The following is a 20,480-nucleotide window of genomic DNA, read 5'->3' as shown; positions in this document are numbered from 1 at the left end:
TGCTGAAATGATTGCGACTGAGATATGCAGGAGCTTAACACGCACAAGATCTGATCCTTTGGTTTTCTTATTTGTGCACATTTCTGTGAGATAGTCTTGCAACTAGCCAGGCCTTTTACCAATCTCATTCATTCAGCCTCAGCTCATCTTACCAGTTACAGGCTGATGCTGTGGTGACATTCCTGGAATGCCTTCACAACATAGCTTATCATTCTGAATATGATAACAAAGGGGCGAGTTGGTACCAGTGGTCAATAGGTATTTTGATTCTGCCCCAACTTTAATCATATGTATTAATGGCCTGTATCAAGGTGACTTTTTTTTTTGTATTTTTTCATTACACTCATTGCTGATCTTTGATCCCTATGTCCTCTTTCTCAGGTCGTCCCATTCCACCTACATCCTCGTCTAGCCTTCTCCCATCTGCTCAGCTGCCCAGTTCCCATAATCCTCCACCGGTAGGCTGCCAGATGCCATTGCTAGACAGCAATACCTCCCATCAGATCATGGATACCAACCCTGATGAGGAATTCTCTCCCAATTCATATCTTCTAAGAGCATGTTCAGGGCCACAACAGGCTTCCAGCAGCGGTAAGGAACTTGCAAGCATATGGAATGTGATTATGACCTTATGCAATTACATGTCTGTATCATGCAAAATGGTGACTCCTAAATATGAAAATGAAGAATAATAACAATCTTTTGTAATTTGTGGCATTTCAGAATTTTTGGAAAACACTGCCTCATATTTATTTTTCTTTTTTATTTCACTGTAGAGTATTTCTTTTTCAGTAAGAGTGAATTAAGAAAGAGACGTAAAAACTATTAGTGCATGACTGTTGCTGAGAGAATGGCTTACTCCAGCATTTCCCAAACTATGGGCCGTGGTCTGGTACCGAGCTATGGGAACAAAAATACCGGGCCTCAGCATAGCTGCCGGGAGGGGGGTGGGGTGCGGTGGGCTGGGAGGAGGTGTGGGGGGGTGGGAAACCGGCTGCCAGGAAGCAGAGCTGGAGGTAGCAGGGCTGTTCAGTGGAGATCGAGGCAGACGGGTGGTGGAAGCAGGGCTGGACGGGGGGCGTATTTGGGGGGGGGTTGGCCGGAGGACATCGGGAGGAGGAGGACTGGTGAACCAGCCTCCAGAAGCAGGGCTGGATGGAGGCAGTGGGCTGGCCAGGGAACGGGGCGTTGCGGGGGGGGGGCTGGACGGGGGAGATTGTGAGGAGGACGGGAGAACCAGCTGCCGGAAGCAGGGCTGGACGAGGGCAGTGGAGCTAGCCAGGGGAGATTGGGAGGAGAAGCGGAGGGGGAGGGGAAATCGGCCGGCGGGAAACAGGACTTATCCGGGCACACGGGTGAGTCCGGCCTTAGGGATTCCATTTTGCCACCCCGCTCCCATACCGTCCCTCGAGTAGTTGTGAACTGCCTGGCTGGTAGACACACTCACACAGCATGAGCACATCTACCAGCCAGGCAATTCACAGCTATGGACTGATACACCTAATAATAATAAAACTTACCTAATTAGAAAATATCAGACATTTTATATGTCCAGTATTTTCTCAATTTGTTTCCCGGACAGAACCCTCAAATACCGGACTGTCCGGTACAAAACTAAACACCTGGCAACTCTACCCCTCCTTGCACTCTCCCTCCTACCCAGATACCCTACCCTCAGTGTGCTCCTGCTCCCGCCTCCTGGAGTACCCATGAGGCGCTGGGTCCCCCAAGCACTGGCTGAGGCTGGGCAGAGGATGCAGCCGGGTGAAACACTGAAAATGTATTCATTTTTAATTCTTTTTTTATGTGTGTTTATATTTTTGGGCTGAAAAGAACAGTACTGAAAAAAAAACAGGTTCCAACTAAAGTAAAAAGTTTTGGAAACCCTGGTCTAGCCAGCTTTCTATCCATCTTGCAGTCCATTTATCCAATCCATATTCCCTTAACTTGCTGGCAAGAATATTGTGGGTGACCATATCAAAAGCTTTGCTAAAGCTGGCACTGGGGGCTTTGGGAGGACTAGAAACAACTTATTGAATATTCATCATTTGCTTAATGAATATTCAAATATGCAAATGAATATTACTGGGCCTCCAAAAATGGATTTACTAGTCCCTGTGTCAAAAAGTTCGGGAACCCCTGGCTTACTCAACTATGCAGTCTCTTGTGCATGGTACAGGTCTGTAAGGTATTGTGCAAAATAATAGTGATTTGTACTCCATGTAAAACAAATGCTCAGTCCTATCAAAACATGTGTCCTACAGCTGTTGTTGTGTTTTGTAGCTTCAGAGGGGTAGCCCAGTTAGTCTGTAATTAGAAAAACTTAAAAACCAACAAATTGTCTAGCAGCACCTTAAAGACTAACAAAACATGCAGATGATATCATGAGTTTTTGTGGGCACAACCCACTTATTCAGATGAACGGAGCATTAATTATTCTTGGATCTGGACTTTTAATGCTCCGTTCATCTGAAGAAGTGGGTTGTGCCCTTGAAAGCTCATGTTACCATCTACATGTTTTGTTAGTCTTTAAAGTGCTGCTAGAGTATTCGTTGTTTTATTATGTTTTGTATTTGTGATTCAATATTATATCTAATCCTAGCTCCTCAGCCTACATCTGTGGTCACCAACCTATCAATCACGATCGACTGGTCGATCGCGAGGCCTCGACCAGTCGATCACGAGGCGTTCGAGCAACCCTGCCCCCCACCCCCGAGAAGTCCCACTACCTACCTCTAGTGTAGTGCCGGCTTCCCGTGAGGTGGACGGAAGTCCTCTCTGAAGCCCACGTCACTTCCTGGGGTTCCGGAAATGCGCGGGCTGCTCCCCCTCCCACAGCTCTGTTGCGTGCTGGGGGAGGGGGCGTTGGCCCTAGATGAGGAGTGCCGAGGCTTCCCTGCGCCACCAGCGCCGGAGGGGTGAGTTGGGCGCAGGGGTTTCCCTGCGCCGCGGGAGCGGGAGTCGGCCCCGGGGTTTGGTCCACTGGGGGAGGGAAGGGAGTTGGCCGGGCCGGGCTGCACCGTGGGAGGGGGGTTTGACCCCGGGGTAGGTGCCCATGGGGATTGGCTGCGCTGCGCCACAGGAGGGGGATTTGGCCCCGGGGCAGGTGCCCGCGGGGGTTGGCTGCGCTGCGGGAAGGGAGGGGCCGGGCCGCGCCGTGGAAGGGAGGTTTGGCCCCGCTGTGGGAGGTGTGGGGGTTGCCCCCGAGGCAGGGTCCCGTGGGGGTTTGGCCCCGCCGCGGGAGGTGGTTAGCCCCGGGGCAGGCACGCTCCAGGTTTCCCTGCACTGCGTGGGGCCCGGAGGAGGCATGTGCTGGCTTCCCGCGTGGGAGGGAGGGAGGGAGAGAGAATCCTGGGAGGAGGCTGCCACTGGCACCCTGTCCCCGCTCCCCAGACTCCACTCCCCTGACCCCAGCTGCAGAACTCTGTCCCCATTCCCGTCCCCACTCCCCGAACTCTGTCCCCACTGGCATCCTGTCCCCTGCTGCAGAAACCTGTCCTCTGCCCTTCCAGCACCCTGTTCCCTCTCTCCTGCCCCCAGCTGCAGAACTCTGTCCCCACAAAATGTATAATTATAAATGCTTCATTTTAGATTTAAATAGCATGAATAAAAAACAGACCATTTATTTCATAACTATAAACACCTGATTTTAATTTTATATATTGCATAATTTAAAAATAAAGTGTTTATCAGAGTGTGTAAGTAAGGGCTGGGGATAGCAAGTGATGGACAGGAGGAGAATAGAGAAGGCGGGGCTTCAAGAAAGTGCCGTGGCTTCAAGGAAGGGGCGGGGCAGTAGATCTTCGCCTGTTCTGAGATTTGAAAAGTGATCTTCGGTGTAAAAAGGTTGGAGACCACGGGCCTACATATAACTAAATTATTGATGTTTTCAGAAAACTAATTTATGTCTGGGAAACACATTAGGCCAACATTTTCAAAAGTAGATCTCATTGTGTGTTGCCTCTGCTTGGTGCCTCAATGTTTTGGGGCCCACTTTGGGCCATTTTCAGAAATGCTGAGACCCACAGCTCCATCTCTAGTCAGTCAAATCTGTGAGTTCTCAGTACTTTTTAAAAACGAGGCTCCAGATATCTCAGGTAGAGGGACCCAAAATCACAAGCTATTCTTGGAAATGCCATACTCTCAAGTCGTCACTTATTTTTTTGTGTTAGGCTGTTTTGTCAAGGAAATGCAGCCAGTTGATATAGACCATACTCAGATATACGTGTGTAATTCCTATTAACTTAAGACAGTCTGATCGTTAGTTCCTTGCCTGGGAAAGATTTCAAATTATTCATAAAAACACATTTGACCTTTCTCATTCTCCTTAATTTTGCTGTTCTGAACTTCTGTGTTGGCAGGTTATTCACATTCTGTTGCAGTTAACGTACATTTAAAAAACGTAGCTAATAAAAATGGTTTACTGCAACTTTATAGCCTTGAAATTTAACCACAATGAATACACTGATCTGCAGTTGTAAAATATACCATTAGATGACTAGTGTGTGATCTGCAGCAGTTGCATCTGACAGAAAAGTAGAAAATGCAGTTACTGATCTCTCAAAACTTCTCCCCAGGTCCTGTGTTCTCTATAATGATATAGGCCTGTATGATGCAGCAGATGCTGTGTGGCATGGATCTTTTGGTATTTATATATGTGCCCAGGAAATTTTAATTATAAAGTTTGCTGACCAAGATATACTAGCATGAAATTAGATTACAACACATTGGTGCACCCTACAGAGTCATCTGCTGGATGTAGCAATACATCAGAAACCAAATGTTTCAGACTGGAGAATGGAGAAACGTAGCACTGAAAAAGCATCTGCAGGTTTAACAGAATGACTCCAGTTCATTTTCAATGATAATTTATCCTGGCAGGTCTTTTCTGTCTTAAAACCTCAGGCTGGTCTTGGCCAAGTTTCATATTGCTCTCTGGCTGATACAATGTACCTTTACTTTTGAGTTTTGAATTGCCTTTTAAAGGTATGTCTCAGCATTTTGACTCTGTGCCCCACCATAATAATTTTTTAGCATGCACTATTTTTTTCCCTTTAATAACAGATCAACTTTCACTAGAAGATAATTTATTATGCTTCATTTCTAATTGTGAAGGCACCACAACCAGGCGATTACCTAGTACCTAAGTCTGACCACAGATGTGTGCAGGAATCTTTGAACAGCCCTTTGCAGTGGGGGCTCTTCAGAAATTGCCAGGTGCCTTAACAACTAATTAAGGATTCAAAATTGTCATTAGCATGCAAGGGAATACTGACGCTATTAATATTTATATTAAATAGGTAACGCTCACATGTTCATAAGCATCACCTTGCCTAAGTGCTAAGTGTTATGGTATCAAAACTGCTTTCTATCTGAAAGACTTTCAAAGAAGCTTATACCATCAATAGAATGATCCAGAGTTGTAAAATTCTGTCCTGAAACATAATCTGATTTTTGAATGCCTCTGAAAAGTGTTTGGATCCAAGATTTCAATTCAGCATATGAAAGAGAAAATTGGATCTAGATCTGGTTTTGGATTCTAGATCCCCAGAAAGTTCAGAGCATCTTGGATCCAGGGATTAAGTTCATACAAATTTCTGTTTATTAATAAATGCATGACAAAGATTTTATCCTTAAAACTGATGCAAACACTTAGGCTACATCTAGACTGGCATGATTTTGCGGAAATACTTTTAACGGAAAAGTTTTTCCGTTAACAGTATTTCCGCAAAAGCGCGTCTAGATTGGCACGGATGCTTTTGCGCAAAAAGTGCTTTTGCGCAAAAGCATCCGTGGCCAGTCTAGACGTGATTTTGCGCAAGAAACCCCCGATCGCCATTTTAGCCATCGGGGCTTTTTTGCGCAAAACAGTTCTTCCCTGTCTACACTGGCCCTCTTGCGCAAGTATTCTTCCACAAGAGGGCTTTTTCCCGAGCAGGAGCGTGAAAGTATTTGCTCAAGAAGCACTGATTTTGTACATTACGAAGTCAGTGCTCTTGCGCAAATTCAAGCGGCCAGTATAGACAGCTGGCAAGCAGCCGCTTTTGCGCAAAATCTTGCCAGTCTAAACTCACCCTTAAAGTAAACACAGAAGACCATATAAAATGTGAAGAATTCTCATGTTGATCATGTTGCTTAGTAAGGGTGCTCCAGTTTGGCTGAAGGTATATTTGTATTTGCCTCAAACCTATGATTTGCCTCAAACCTATGATAACTCCTAAATGGGTTTAAGATGAATCTTCCTGGATGTGAGATGATATGTACTGACCTGTGCCCTTCATGATAGTCCTTTCTCAATATATTTGGAAAACGCATATGGTTAAAAAATTACCTAATCTAATCTTCCATCAAATGAGCAATCCGTTGTTGATGTTATGAAAGCCTTTAATCTACAATAAATCTTTATTAGAACTCATCAGAGCTTCTAGTTTTAGAGAAATGTGATTATAGCACTCTTAAAATGACATTACATCATTGGGGTGATTGGTTTATCATTTGGAGAAGCGACATCAATCATAACTAGCATAACCACACAGTAAATGAATTCAACCTTTCTACTGTGGAACAATGACACTATAATTGCTCAAAATCAGGCTTAAAATGAAATCAGAAAATGCACTTTCTTCAACTATGATGTTAAGTTAATGGAATATATTATTAAAAATCATGTTTGAGGAAATTCTGTGTAATTAAAAATATGTGGAAATGTATTCCTTTTTTCTCTCATTAGAACCTGATTTCAGACGCAGAGCCATTTTATATGCAACAGAGATTATGCTGTTTTTAATTGAACTTCCATCATTTATGTTTTTCTAATTTTATTTCTTAATATAATATGCACCAAAATTATATATTCAGGAGGGCAATAGGCTGTTGAAATATTGTGCACCTGCTGATAATATTTTTTGAACAACACACAAATATTAAAGAGGAACATGAGACCAAAATTTATAGCATTTTATACATGTGAAGATACCAGAGGACAGAATATTTCCATAGGAGGTCAGTTTTGTCACTGTGCTATCTAGAATGGTTTCTTAAAGTTAACGTGGAAACAAAGGCCTATTTTTTTGAATGTACACAGGATGTGCTTTTTGTGATTAAGTTTAGGAATAGCCTCATCTAATGAAAACATTATGATGATGTTTGCATTTAAAAATTGGCAGTACTGGTCATCTATCTAGAAAAAATAGGCTGTACATTTCATCAATAAACAAGGTAGATTTTAAGCTGCTGGCAGGCTGAGGGGGAACCTGGCACCTGATGATGATGTCAACTGGCAGTGCCAGCTGTGAGAAGCCCGCTGGACAAGTTTGAGTCATGTGTGCACCCCTGAAGACGCGGCGGTATTGTGGCTAGGGGCCACAAAAAATGTTTTCTGGTTAACAAAGTGCCAGCTAACAAAGCTTTCGCTGTACAGTATTTTGAATTTGAGAGTAGGGGAAGCTAGACATTTTACCAAATCCTGAGACAAAATTCTGTTCTTCATTTGCTCTGAACTGTTTTGCTGTGAGTTCCAGGAATCTAAATGAAAGCAGAATTTGGTCCAATTTTTCAGTGTTTATCTTTTCACATGGAAGAACTAGTGTGAAGCATATGTTCAAATATACCAGTACACACTCACAGAGCATTCTGGGCATAGCCTAGTAGAAAGAACTTTGTTTTTTCATGGGTGCTAGGTCATGTTTGGGGGGAGGAAAGGAAGAATGTTTATTAAATATTCAGTTGTTATTGAGTATGTTAACATAAATTATTTAACTCACTGGGTTTGACCTTCCTCTCAAAAGGTCTTAGTTCTGTGTTAACTCAAAATAAATAGTAACAGAAATCTTATTAATATGACCTGCATTTAATATGATTGCACAAGAGGAATGTGAAACATGTACTATAAGCTATTGCTCCATAATTGTCATCTGAAGAAGTGAGTTGTGCATACAAAAGCTCATGATACTATCTATATATTCTGTGGTTAGTTTCTAAGGGTGTGTCTAGACTACAGGGTTTTTTTTGAAAAAAGTGGCCTTTTTTTAAAAAATCTTCCCCTGCGTCTAGACTGCTGCTGCGTTCTTTCGAAAGTAAATCGAAAGAATGTGGCAGTTTTTTCGACCATGGAAAACCTGCCTGCGTGCTCTCTTTCAAAAAAGCAGCTTGCTTTTTCAAAAGTACCGGTTGTAGTCAAGACACTGTTTTTCGAAAGAGTGCAATCTAGACGTAGCCTACGGTGCTACAGGACCATTGTGGGTTTTTAAGTTTTATTAGTTACAGACTAACACAGCTACCCCTCTGAGACTTATAAGCTGTGTGAATGCCTAGTTAAAATGGTCTACTTTCCTCAGCTAGGCAGGCCTGTACGAATGGGGGGTGCGAAGGCTGCGAATGCACCCCATCCATGGTCCCCCAAGCAAGTCTGGATCAGCCAGAAGTTTGAGTGATCCCATGCATCTCCACCCACGCCCCCTCCATGCGCTCACCCTCTGCCATGTCCACCATAAAGACCAGTCCATCCATGTGGCATATGTAGGACTTTCAGAGCAGCTGCAGCGTCTCCTGCCCACCCACATCGCACACTTCTAAGGCAATGGTGCGGGAGCCCCCCAGCGGCACTCAGATCTACTCCATGTTGAAGCTCTTGGTGGGCACTCTGCAGGAACTCGAGCCAGAGGTCTTGCCGGCTGCATCCAGCCTGATCACCACGTGTCACACCTAGAAGGGTGGCAGAAAGGGCGGCACAGGTGCGATCTCTGCCAGCTAATTCCCCATGCTGCCTGGGCTGGGTGGCACTACAGGGCATGGCGGGGAGAAGGGCAGGGTGAGCCAAGGGGTGCAGGAGGGCCAGCCTTGAAACACCCCCCCAACCACGCCCAGCTACAGGGAGAGGCTAGGGCTATGCCAGCCAGCACACGCTCCAGAGATCGGGTCCATCCCCTGAACAAGGGAAATCCAGGCACCCCTCCCCAGTCCATTTCCAACAGGGTCCCAGTACTCCCCACAGCCAGGTTTGTGGGATCTCCACAGAGATGCCCAGTCTCCAACATGGAGAATTGTGGATGGGACCTCAGCACTGCCTGCTCGCTCTCCACCCACACCTCCCTGTTGCAGCCCCTCCCCCCCACAAACACGTTTACCTTCAGGCCTGTATGCATGGGGTGTGTGGAAGGTGCAAATGCACCACCCCCTGCATTGTCCCCCAAATAAGCATGAGGGAGCTCTGTTAGGGGGATGGGTGGGCGGGACTGGTGGCAGCACAGCAGGGCCGGGAAAATGGTGGCACCCACCCACAAAGAGTGGCCCCGGCCTGTCCCCATTGGCCAGAAGCTCTGCCTGCACTAACTCGGCACTGGCCTTGATGAGCAGGTAGAGCAGCAGAAGGCAGAGGCGGCTGAGGAGTGGGGGGCCATGGTGTCCATGCTGCTCACCATGGCTACGTCTAGACTACACCCTTCTGTCGGCAGAGGGATTTAAATTAGACGTTTTGAAAGTGCAAATGAAGCGGGGATTTAAATATATCGTGCTTCATTTGCATAATCACGTCATGGCGCTCTTTCAAACAAGCGCCATTTCGAAAGTAAAACCGTGATGTAGACGCGGTTCTTTCAAAAACAGGGCACTTTTACAGGTCCTGAGGTTTACAGGATCGTTCGAAAAAGCGCCATGATGTGATTATGCAAATGAAGCGTCGGATATTTAAATTCCTGCTTCATTTGCACTTTCGAAACGTCTAATTTACTTCCCTCTGCCAACAGAAGGGTGTCGTCTAGACATAGCCCATGGTCCCAGAAGATAATTTCTATAAAACCTTTATTACTGTATAAATTGTTAGTATTTTATAACAAAACCATTCTACATAATCACTGTTTCCAGTCAGATTTTTCATTAACCTCTCTGATGCACACTCATTGCATGACTATTTTGAACTCCTTTGTATTTAAAAAAATTGCGGCCCACATTTCCAAAAATGCACCCCACCACAGAAATTCCTGTGTACAGCCCTGCATGGGGTACTAAAAGGTACTACAAATAGTGCAGAGTTTCACATTTAGAGATTTACGTTCAAATCCTTGTAAACTACCTTTTACTGCAGTCAGGTACAAAGCTTTGCTCTGGGAATTTTTTATTACACCCACCCTGGAGGTCTTGATATTGGAGTGTTCAAAGCTGTCTGCTTTCTGACCTTCTACAGGTCAGAGTTACATAAACAGATGCTCTCAATATCCAGTGGCATAATTTAGACTTTGGAAGAAGTCTTCTTAAAAAAAAATCTCATAGAAAAATAATGAAATATTCTGCAGATAGAGAAGTATCACTTAATGCAAAAGTAGTTCTGTATCTGTCGGCTTACCCAGTAGAAAATAAAATAGCAACAAGAAATATCATGAAACCTTGGCTTACTTTTTTTCCACAAGGATTGACTTCATGTTATTTAAAAGACTAAATAAAAGGGTTTGGGTATCTCAGTAGGTAGCACCTTCATCTTTTTTTCCAGAAGTACATTCGTTTAAACTGTAGATAAGAAACCTAGGCATGCATATCCATCCCAGCATGGTGTCAGTGGCTGCTTGATTGCTGGAGGAACTATTCTTCTGTATTTAACTGGACTCAACATTGACGGTATTAAAGATCCTCTGGCACTTTTTTAAATAGAATGCACTGGCAATTTTTAAAAGAAAAAATATATAATATCCATGGAAACAAACATTGGTGCTTGAAAGTTCTGGGCCCACTCCAGCATAAAAGCCTCACTGTCAACCACCTGCATTGCTCATGGAAAAGATGTAGAATAGATCTAGGAGCTGTGAAAGGCCAGCAGACAGCATGTGCCCCTAACGCTGGCCTTTGACAAAACCTACTTACCGTATTAATTTAGCTCTATGATGGCATCTTTCAGTCCCACACCCAGGCAATGTCGATGCCTGCTTTCACCCTCTACTCTCTACGCTCATAGGACTCCCAATTGGTGACCAATCAAACTAATGACATATAGTTCCACTCTAATTCAAAGTAACTTTCTTGTGAAGCCTGTAGCAGGATGCACATCTTCAGAACCCATCCTCAGGCCATTTCAAGAAGAGTTTACTCCTGATGTGAGCTCTCCTCTTGCTGGATGCCATGTTGCCTTTCACCTCCACTGTTACTGTGCTGTTTCATTTTAATTTGGTCCTTCTTGAGCTCCCTTCCTGGCCACTGGAGTGGAGAAGTCAGCCATGTAAGGATAGCTGTGGCTATGAACCCCTTCATGTTTTGCTGCTAACCAGCATGGATTAAAATATCAGTGACCCTTGTTCCTAGAATCTGAGTAGATGGAAGGCCTCATTTAAGGCATCGCCAATATAATGCCTGAGATAAGTCAGTGACTAGCGTAGGCAGGTAAGGCTCCACACAGACAAATGCAAGGAGAGAAGTGAAGACTGAACATTTGCATTTCTACTTTCAAATTTTAAAATGCTCATTTCCTGTTAATATGGGGTCCCAAAATGACAGGGTGTGTGTTTGTTTTGTATTCCTTCCCACTGGTGCCCTTCATGTACTGCAAGCAAAAGTAACCCTAAGAACTGTGAACAGAATGTTCAGTATGGAACCCCAAAAGCATTTTTTTCTCAGAAAATAGTTGACAATATGTAAGGGAGGGTAGTCAACATTTATGTTTTCTTTCTGTAGGCAGATGAGATGGGATAGAAATTTAAACTTGCTATATTTTGTCAGCTGAAGATGTTTAGAGAGTTGTAGCTGCTACCAAGCACAACTCAGGATCTTAGGAATACATAGTTTTGAGATATATTTATGTATTTATCAGCTATGTCTTCAAAAGGGAATGTTTAGTACTTTAGCTATAATTCTTTCCTTTTCCCTCTTTTTAATTCGGAGGTATTACCTAACTCCACTGCCGAATCTCTTGAGCACTTGGAGTGGGGGGATTTTCCATTTTAAAATGGTGTTAGATTGGCATTAGAACTGGAGAAGCTGCACACACGGCATGTTCCTACATTGAAATTTGAAAGTTGTTTTCTCCCCCTTAAGAATTGGCTCCTTTATGCTCCTTTATTACTGATATGGTTGCTAGTTTGTAAAATCAGTTGACAGTGGCAGCAGAGCTCTGAATTTCAGCCATTAGACTTTATCCAGGTATTAGGTAGAAACAACACAGTTAGTAATTTATGAACACATAATCGTAACAGCTAAGCAAATGGTTGAACGAGTCACAAGCAGAAGATGGTAAGATAATAAAACCAGCTGTATTAAATTGAGAGAGAACCTAAAATTGAGAATAGGTCCTGGTGATATCATTTTAATCAGACTTGATATCTTTTAGGGTTATAGTGACTTTCAAAGGTTTCTTGTTTGTGTTTTTAATAATTGTATTTATACTTGTAAAACGTTCTGTATCAGCATCTTTGGAGAACTGCAGCCTTTCTTTAGAAATAGAAGTTCAGCAAAGACAGTGGAAGTTCCAGCTTTCCAAACTTCACCCCCTTCCTTTGTGCCTCACACCTGTTTCTTGATGCCACTTCTAATGAGTAAGAAAATTGTTCAGTCGCCATGATCATTTGATTTTTGTCATTTTTATGCTGAAGTGCCAGTTAATGCCACTGGCAGGTCTGTCCCTGTTCACCTTCATTAAATAACAAACAAGTGAGATAGTCCAGCGGTTGCGTTTTGCAACTGTCAGCATATGAACAGTGTTAATTGTTTGTCTAATGTTAATAAATGGTTAATCAATTTTATGCATAATTATAGCATTAAATAGGTTAATAGGCTTCTGGTAACCATCTAATACCTTATTCTTATGTACTTATTAAAATCTGCATCACATAGTACTCATGTCTGTAATGTGCACATAAACTCTATTAAACATTTGTTAACCCTCTGAAAACTATTTATACATGTGCCCTTTCACAAAGTCTGATCATTATGTGTGTATTATTTCTGGTGTTTGCACTCAAGCACTTAGAGTCAGACACGGCTTATGCTCTTGATCCTGAAGCAGTTAGGAAATTATTTTACATTAACCTTTTATGCTTTTTTTATTTTGTTCTATTTTATTAGAAAATAGTTATTTCTACGAAGAGAACTTGGAGTTGAACCAATTCTATCAGTGAATGTTCAACCGTGGGAACCCAACAATAAAATAAAGGGATGATCAATCAGTTTTCTGTTGTTCTCTGAAGCCAGTCTTTACTTTGGATTTTAAAACTAAGATGACAGGTTCTTTCTCTCTCTCTCTTGTTTCTAATATCTCAGCAAAAAAATCTGAACTCCATTTACAAATAGACGATCCATTCTCCTCCTCCTCCCACCCAATTGTATCACAGAAAGTTGAGGCTGTGAATGTTTGTATAAGTTGTGAATTATTGGCTTCAGCAAATATCTACTTTTCAAACATGTTGACGTGAAAGTGGAAGGAAAAATCCTATTTCCTTGCGCCAGCACCCCAAATATTTCCACAATGCCATTCACACTCAACTGAAATTGCATTTCAGTATGTTCCATTTGATTGGATTCTATCTTTTCTCCCAGTCTGTAATAATAGTACATTTGCAGTTCCCTAGTTTATTTTTGTTTGTGGCCTTTGTGGCCTTTCCCATCTACCGAGAATGCCTTGCCATTCAGCTCCCTCTCTTTCACCCTCCATGCTAAGGATGTTGTTTTACATGTTGCTCTCTCTGTGCTGCAGGAGCAGCATTTCTGTTTGCTGTATTTGTATGTGATACCATGTTACTATAACAGCCAAGTAATCTTTAATAGCTAAGCTCATTTCCCATTTTTCACCTGGTGGTTCTTATGCTCAGGTCCAATCAAGCAATCTGGTAAATCAATAAATACCCAGAACCAAAGAGGGACAATGCCTATTTTAAATAGTATGATAACTTGCCTATGAGTTGTCATGGTAGTGCTGTAAGCTGTACGTGGGTCTCTTCTATCTGGAAAGTCATTAGAACTGGAAGAGTTGGGTGGCAAAATAATTCATGTGAACAAGAAAGTTGTAGTACTTAGAGCAGACTTTGAACTTGATGCTTCTGTTATCAAACCTACATTGCCAGAATGGATTCTGCCTCCCGAGGTATGTGATGTCTCTCCCAGATGCACTGGAGTAAAATGTGCGTGCTGTGAACTCTTAGGCTGTGTCTAGACTATATGCCTCTGTCGTCAGAGGCATGTAGATTAGACACATAGGCGGCAAAGGTAAATGAAGCCGCGATTTAAATGACGAGGTTTACCGGGGCTGCCGACAAAGGGCTTTGATGTCGGCAGGGGAGTGTCCAGATTAGCGCGCTGAGCGGACAAACAGTTGATCAGCTGTTTGTCGGCTCAGCGCGGCAGCCATGTAAATGTAAATGTAAATGTAAATGAAGCGATCATTTAAATCGGGGCTTCATTTACCTTTGCCAAAACAACAAATTTACATGGCTCCGTCGACGGAGCCATGTAGTTTAGACGTACCCTTACAGAGTGAAACTTAGTTTGCAATACAGGAGGGTAAGTCCCTACTTGTTTCACCACACTGATGCCTCAGTGGGCTCTCTTAGGGGCAGTCTATGCTGCACACTTCTTCTGGCAGCATGAAGTGTAAATACAAAGCACAAAGGCCTCACACAATATAAATAGTGGGGTGTTCCCTGGGCAAGTAAAGGCACACCGGCACTCTGTGGTACATTCCCTAATGGCTCTCCAAAGCTATGTCTACACTGGTGGGTTCTTGTGCAAGAACGGCTGTTCTTGCGCAGAGCGTTCACACTGCCCGCCCGCTCTTGTGCAAGAAGATTTACAGTATGGTGTCAGAAGACAGGGTTTCTTGTGCAAGATCCACACTCTTTTCTAACAGGTGTAAGCCCTCTTGCGCAGGAGTGCTTGCGCAAGAAGGAAATGTGGACGTGCTAGCATGGCCATCAGAGCTTTCTTGCACAAGAGAGTATCCACACTGCCATGGATGCTCTTGTGCAAAAGCACATGGCTGTGTGGACGTGTTCCTGTGCAAGTATTCTTACGCAGGAACCCACAAGTGTAGACATAGCCCATGTGTTCAAGCATTGCCCTCTGTGGCAGGGTCAGGCCAGGGAGCTGCTGGAGACAGGGGAAGAAGGCAGCCCAAAAGGGGGTAAAAACCTGTAATTAGGATCAAAGAGCTGCAGGCTGATTAGATGCATCTGGGAGGGAGTTGGCTCAGGCAGAGTGGGGCCAGCTGGTTCCTCTGCTGGCTGACTGAGGGCCTTTAGAAGCCTCAGCAGTTGGAAGCTGGGGAGAGTGAGAGGATGGAAGGGAGGTGGTGGAAAGATAGGGAGCAAAAGTTTAGAGAGAACAATCCATAACTGCATTAGGCAGAAGCAGCTAGGGAGGTAGTCTGAGGAGGCGTGTCCAGGCTCCCTATTGCAAAGACCTGCTGCAAACCCCAAACTCTGGGGTTAGGAGCAAGAGGCCTGCCCAGTGGTGGCCTGTGTAAAAGGGGCCCTTGTCACATCTCCCTCGGCACTGCAATTTTTAGCAGGGCACTTAGACTATGTCTACGCTGGCGGGTTCTTGCGCAAGAACAACTGTTCTTGCACAAGAATCCACAGAGTGTCCACATGGCCCGCCCGCTCTTGTGCAAGAAGATTTACAGTAAAGCGTGGGAAGAGAGGGCTTCTTGCGCAAGAGCTATGCTCTTTTCTAACAAGTGTAAGCCCTCTTGCACAAGAGCTCTTGCGCAAGAGGCCAGTGTGGACGCGCGGCAGGGGTTTCTTGCGCAAGAAAGCCTTATGGCTAAAATGGCAGTCAGAGCTTTCTTGCACAAGAGAGCATCCACACTGCCATGGATGCTCTTGCACAAAAGCACATGGTAGTGTGGATGTGTTCTTGTGCAAGAGTTCTTGTGCAAGAACCCGCCAGTGTAGACATAGCCTTAGTGTTCCACAGCCCGGAATCCTTCCTTGCTGCAAGAGAATCTGGCTGTTCCTTCCTGCAAGAGCGTGGAGATTTTCCCTACTGCAGGGAAAGGCTTGGGCACTGGGGAGACAGTGAGGAAAAGCTCCAGCAATTCCCCGCTGCCAAAGCCATCCTTCCCTAAAGCCTTTGATGCATGTGGGCTGAACACTGCAGTGTGGACTTAATTTCTCTTTTGCTATGGTGCATAGATGTACATACCAGAAATGGTGCCACCAGTGAGTAGTGTGAAGTGCAGATTAAGGAACAGGTTGTGCTGTTTGGTGATTTTGAGTCAGGCCATATTTTTGGAGTAGAAGCAGCTTCACAGTGCTCCCAATGACCTATAGAGATGATTATATTAGCCCCCCCCCCTCCAAAAAAAAATTAGTATCTCTCAAACTTTGTCATATGGGCACACTTTAATGTTTAACATGAAATCTGCAGGGAGTGCATTTAGCCTCTGGAGAGAAGTAGTGATTTTGTGGTTGTCATTGGCCTGGAGCTCAACACATCAGCTTTCCATTCTTAGCAACATCTCAGTCTGCCTGCGTGTGACCTTCTATTTTGGTTATTTATTCTCTCTCTGCTTCAGTTCCCCATATATAAATCAGGTATAATTAAACTTCCCTACTATAAAGCAGTATTGTGAAGTGCCCAGATACTATGTTATTAGAGCCATATATATATTAGATTCCCATTCCCCTGTTCCTTTTCACAAAACCTTACACCAGTCATGGACATATTTCTTACTGCTAAAGTGATATAAAATTGGAATTTTCCATCTGTCATTTCACATGACTCAGGACAGGTGGGAGGTTTATATAGCACATTGAATCAATTAACTTATCAATTAGTTCATGGGTTTGAGTGCTATATAAGTAGAGCTGGAAAGTAGTAAATTGGCATTTTTCAGGTCACTAAAACTATTTATGATTTGGGGTTGTATTTTGAAAAAAGTTTCAGCCAAAAATAAAAGATGCTTTCACAAGTTATCAGTTCATTTTGGCCATTTCAAAATAAAATGTTTCATTTTGAAAGGGTATTTTATTTTGAAATGTAGCTTTTTCTTTAAATACAAAGAGAGAGGGATAAAAGCACCTGAAAATGACCCACCAAAAATGAATCCTTTCCCTCCTTCAAAAACCATATTTTAATTTTTACATGTTAGTGGGGGAAAAAACAAAAATGAAATAAAAAAATCGGTTTAGGATTGAACCAAAACAATTCAACCCATTTTTTCCCGGTCTAGGCCCCAGTTACTCACTCAGCTCTCTATATAATGTGCTAAATATTGTTTATTGTTATCACTATTTAATTTATTATGGGCAGTGTGTGTGTGTGTGTGTGTGTGTGTGTGTGTGTGTGTGTATGTATGGGGGGGGGTGTTCTGTGCACTAACCACAAGGTCAGACAGTACACAATAGTATTGTGATCAACAAAATGCAGGACTATCTGACTAGCAAAGCACATTTAATGCTTTTGCATGGCTTTTTTTTATCCCTACAGAACAAAAATATTGAGAAAAGGAATTTCTCTTGCAAAACTAAAGTGCATATTTTGGAGTGGAAGATGCAGGTCTGAAATAGATACTTATGAAAATGTAATAAATATAAAAACTATGAAATAAGAAAATATGATTTAAATATCAGAAATTCAGTGTAAGTGCAGGTGTATGTAAAAGCTACATTTTAAGTCATCAAAGAAAGTTGAATGCCCAGTAGACAATATTTAAAAGTAATATTTATTATTTGCATTTAGATTTTTTAGTTTGCTCTATCCATTTTCCTGGGTATGTACACAATTAATTCAGATCACAAAAAGTCAATTTAACTTCTCAGTAGATTTGAACCAGCTGACTTAAAGGAGAAAAGCTCTATATTCTATTAGAAATCTTGAGAGCCATCTACAGAGTCACAAACATGTAAGATGTATTCCCTTATCCACATTTCCAACCACACACCATTTTTCTTTTAGTTTTTTCTTTACTGTTAAGAAGAAACAGCTTGGAATATTTCACTCTCTTCATTCTTGAATTTCTCTGGGATCATTCCAAAGAAATAAATGCATTAGAGAATTTTGTTCCATATTCCTGCTTTTTTGGAAACAATTTCCATCAATTCCCCATTGTCACAGAGCAAGTGCTAGTACTTTACATTCCTCTCACATTTTCTATGTTCGGATTGCTAATTGATGAGACCTAGACCCCCAACTGTGTAGCCAATGCTGCCAGGTAACATGGAAGTTAAAATACTCTGTCAAGTTTAGTTAAGATGACAGAAATATTCATTTTTAGCATTTGTACATATTTTTCAGTGAATTTAGGGTTCATGATGCTAGACTAACAGCTCTGGAGACTAAAGTGTTTTTTTTAAACCTATGGAACAGGTGCAGAAGGGTAGATTCAGTTCAAGATTCTCAGATCACCCTGCCAGTGCACCTTAACTGATCCGTAGGGGCTGTGTGTAAGGATTAATAATGTCTCTGTATCCAGAATAATTTCTTGGACAAATCTTTGGACTATCTGGCCTCTATTCAGCAAAAATTTAAGTGCATGCTTCATTCCATCCTTGTTGAACAATGCACTTGAGCACGTTTAACTTTAAGCAGTCTTTAAGTTCCACTGAACCAAAATTATGATCCCATGGAAGCCACTGGGACTTAAAAACAAGCCTGAAGCTGAGCATGGGCACAAGTATTTGACTGAATTGGTGACTTTAAGATTGCTCTGTGAAAATGGGTGTCAGATATAATGGTATGTTTTTGGATATAGGCACACAAGATTTGGACCACAAGCTCATTTAAATTAGCCCATCAGAGAGTCATGACTTTGAGCCTCTACGGAGTTGGACAGTTCTGTGTTTGTCATATATTTCTTTTCATTTTGTCAATGTGGCTCATCATAGGGAAAATAGTTTAATTACTTTTGCATCTTATCGTGTAGACATGCTTTTGTTAATCCTCCTCTTAGATTTTGATCCCGGTTAAGGATCAAACAAATTCTTGATTGACATTGGAGACTACATCACAGTGCACATTTTAAAAAAAAAATGTCTGCAGATATGTGGCGATTCATTTTTATCTGAAAAAGAAGCTACGAGGCTTTATTTGTTCCTATTTCCCATAGAGTCCTCTACTGGAAGTTTTAGGAGAGCACATCTAAATAGTGATCTCAGAATAGATTTTGGAGGGCATGTGGAAGGATTGCTTATCAAAGATCAGAACAAAAAATAAAAAGGCCTTTCTTTTTGTAGTTTTACAAACTCCGTGCCCTAGTGCCATTAATCCTCCACTTGAACAATTCTTCTTCTATTCACTTTATTTAACTTTTTTCTGAAAATAATGGTTTTTCAGACCAATTTTAGCGTGAGACATAAAGATGTAAATGACTCTGTGGTTCTCAGGAGCAGGCATTTTCATAGTTAAAATAAGATTCACATAGATCCCTTGTTTTTCTACTGGTAGATGTATCTCCAGCAGACACTTTGTATTCTGTAAAATTAAAAGACCTTCTACTGTATGTGAGATGAGCGCTAAGGACATACATTCATTTTTTCCATAAATTTCTGTGTTTCAGCTTTAGAACTATGACACTCAGGTTAACTAGAATCCCCCAATTTTTTTGTGTGTGGGTTGATAGACTAATTCACCCATTTGAGGAAGGGAGCACATATGCAATACCGTGTGTATTGTAACACACAAACACATAGGCGGTAGTAGTGGTTAAGTCTGTGATAGAAATGAATAAAATAAATAGAATAAAAGATCTACAAAATGATGGCTAATATTCAGCCCTGGTGCAGGATGGTGCATGCAACTCCTTTGAAGCCAAAACTAAGTTTGCTCCCTCTCCTTTCAATTATTCTTTTCAGGCAGGATGTTGCTTTTAATTCAGTACAATGCAGAAGATATTAGGATACAGTATGATGACCAATGATCAATGTGATATTCATACAAAATTATAAATGCTGAATATTGTATTTGTGGGTGGATTGGCACATTTGAGGAAGCAGGAGTATTGTTAATGGTGCTGATTTTATACAGTTGTAAATCCAAGTCTAAAATGACTTTAGCACACATGTACATGGATTTGTGTTTGAGTATAAAATAAAAGAGATGAGTTATTGTCTTTCTGAGATAGTTATTTGTCACTTGAGTGCACCAGACTAGTGAATATGCAAAACTTATTCCAAAAAACAAACGTGTAGGTACATACAATCTTAATATAACAAAGTACATTTGGTTCTGTATGTGATGAATCTTCTTTCATTGTGTGGACCAGCTGTTGAGAATGTGAGAATAATCTTGCTGCTCCCAGCTCTTGTATGCCAGTGTGCCCAGAATTTTGGGCTATTAAGCTTCCAAGATTTAATTTACATTTCTTAGTAATGTTTATTTTTTTCAGCTCAGGCTGAGAGAATGCAAGAAATCTCTTGGCTCTAATTAGTAAATTTCTGTAATTGGAAAACCAGGGTTTGGGGGCAGAATCAAAATTATGTTCCTGATAAGAGCTGGGTGAAATTTGTTGCCTGAAACTTTCTTTGGTGAAAAGTGCAGATTTGGCAATATTGAAACATTTCATAGATTTG

The 20,480-nt window shown here is 42.2% G+C and overlaps 1 protein-coding gene across 5 annotated transcripts in view; it reads left to right on the top strand.

Annotated features, from left to right (window-relative positions):
• The window catches only part of TENM2 (teneurin transmembrane protein 2), a 1,107,817-nt gene that overhangs the window by 742,082 nt on the left and 345,255 nt on the right, over nucleotides 1–20,480 (top strand). For all 5 annotated transcript variants that reach the window (XM_075900181.1, XM_075900179.1, XM_075900180.1 and 2 more), the window contains one exon: nucleotides 382–591. In XM_075900181.1, coding sequence (XP_075756296.1) covers nucleotides 382–591 — 210 coding nt within the window. The remainder of the gene's footprint in view (nucleotides 1–381; nucleotides 592–20,480) is intronic.

Source organism: Pelodiscus sinensis, chromosome 17 (genome assembly GCF_049634645.1).
Source record: "Pelodiscus sinensis isolate JC-2024 chromosome 17, ASM4963464v1, whole genome shotgun sequence".
In the NCBI taxonomy this organism is placed as follows: Eukaryota; Metazoa; Chordata; order Testudines; family Trionychidae; genus Pelodiscus; species Pelodiscus sinensis.
Note: the sequence above shows the minus strand (reverse complement) of the source record. Positions and strands in the feature narration are given on the sequence as shown.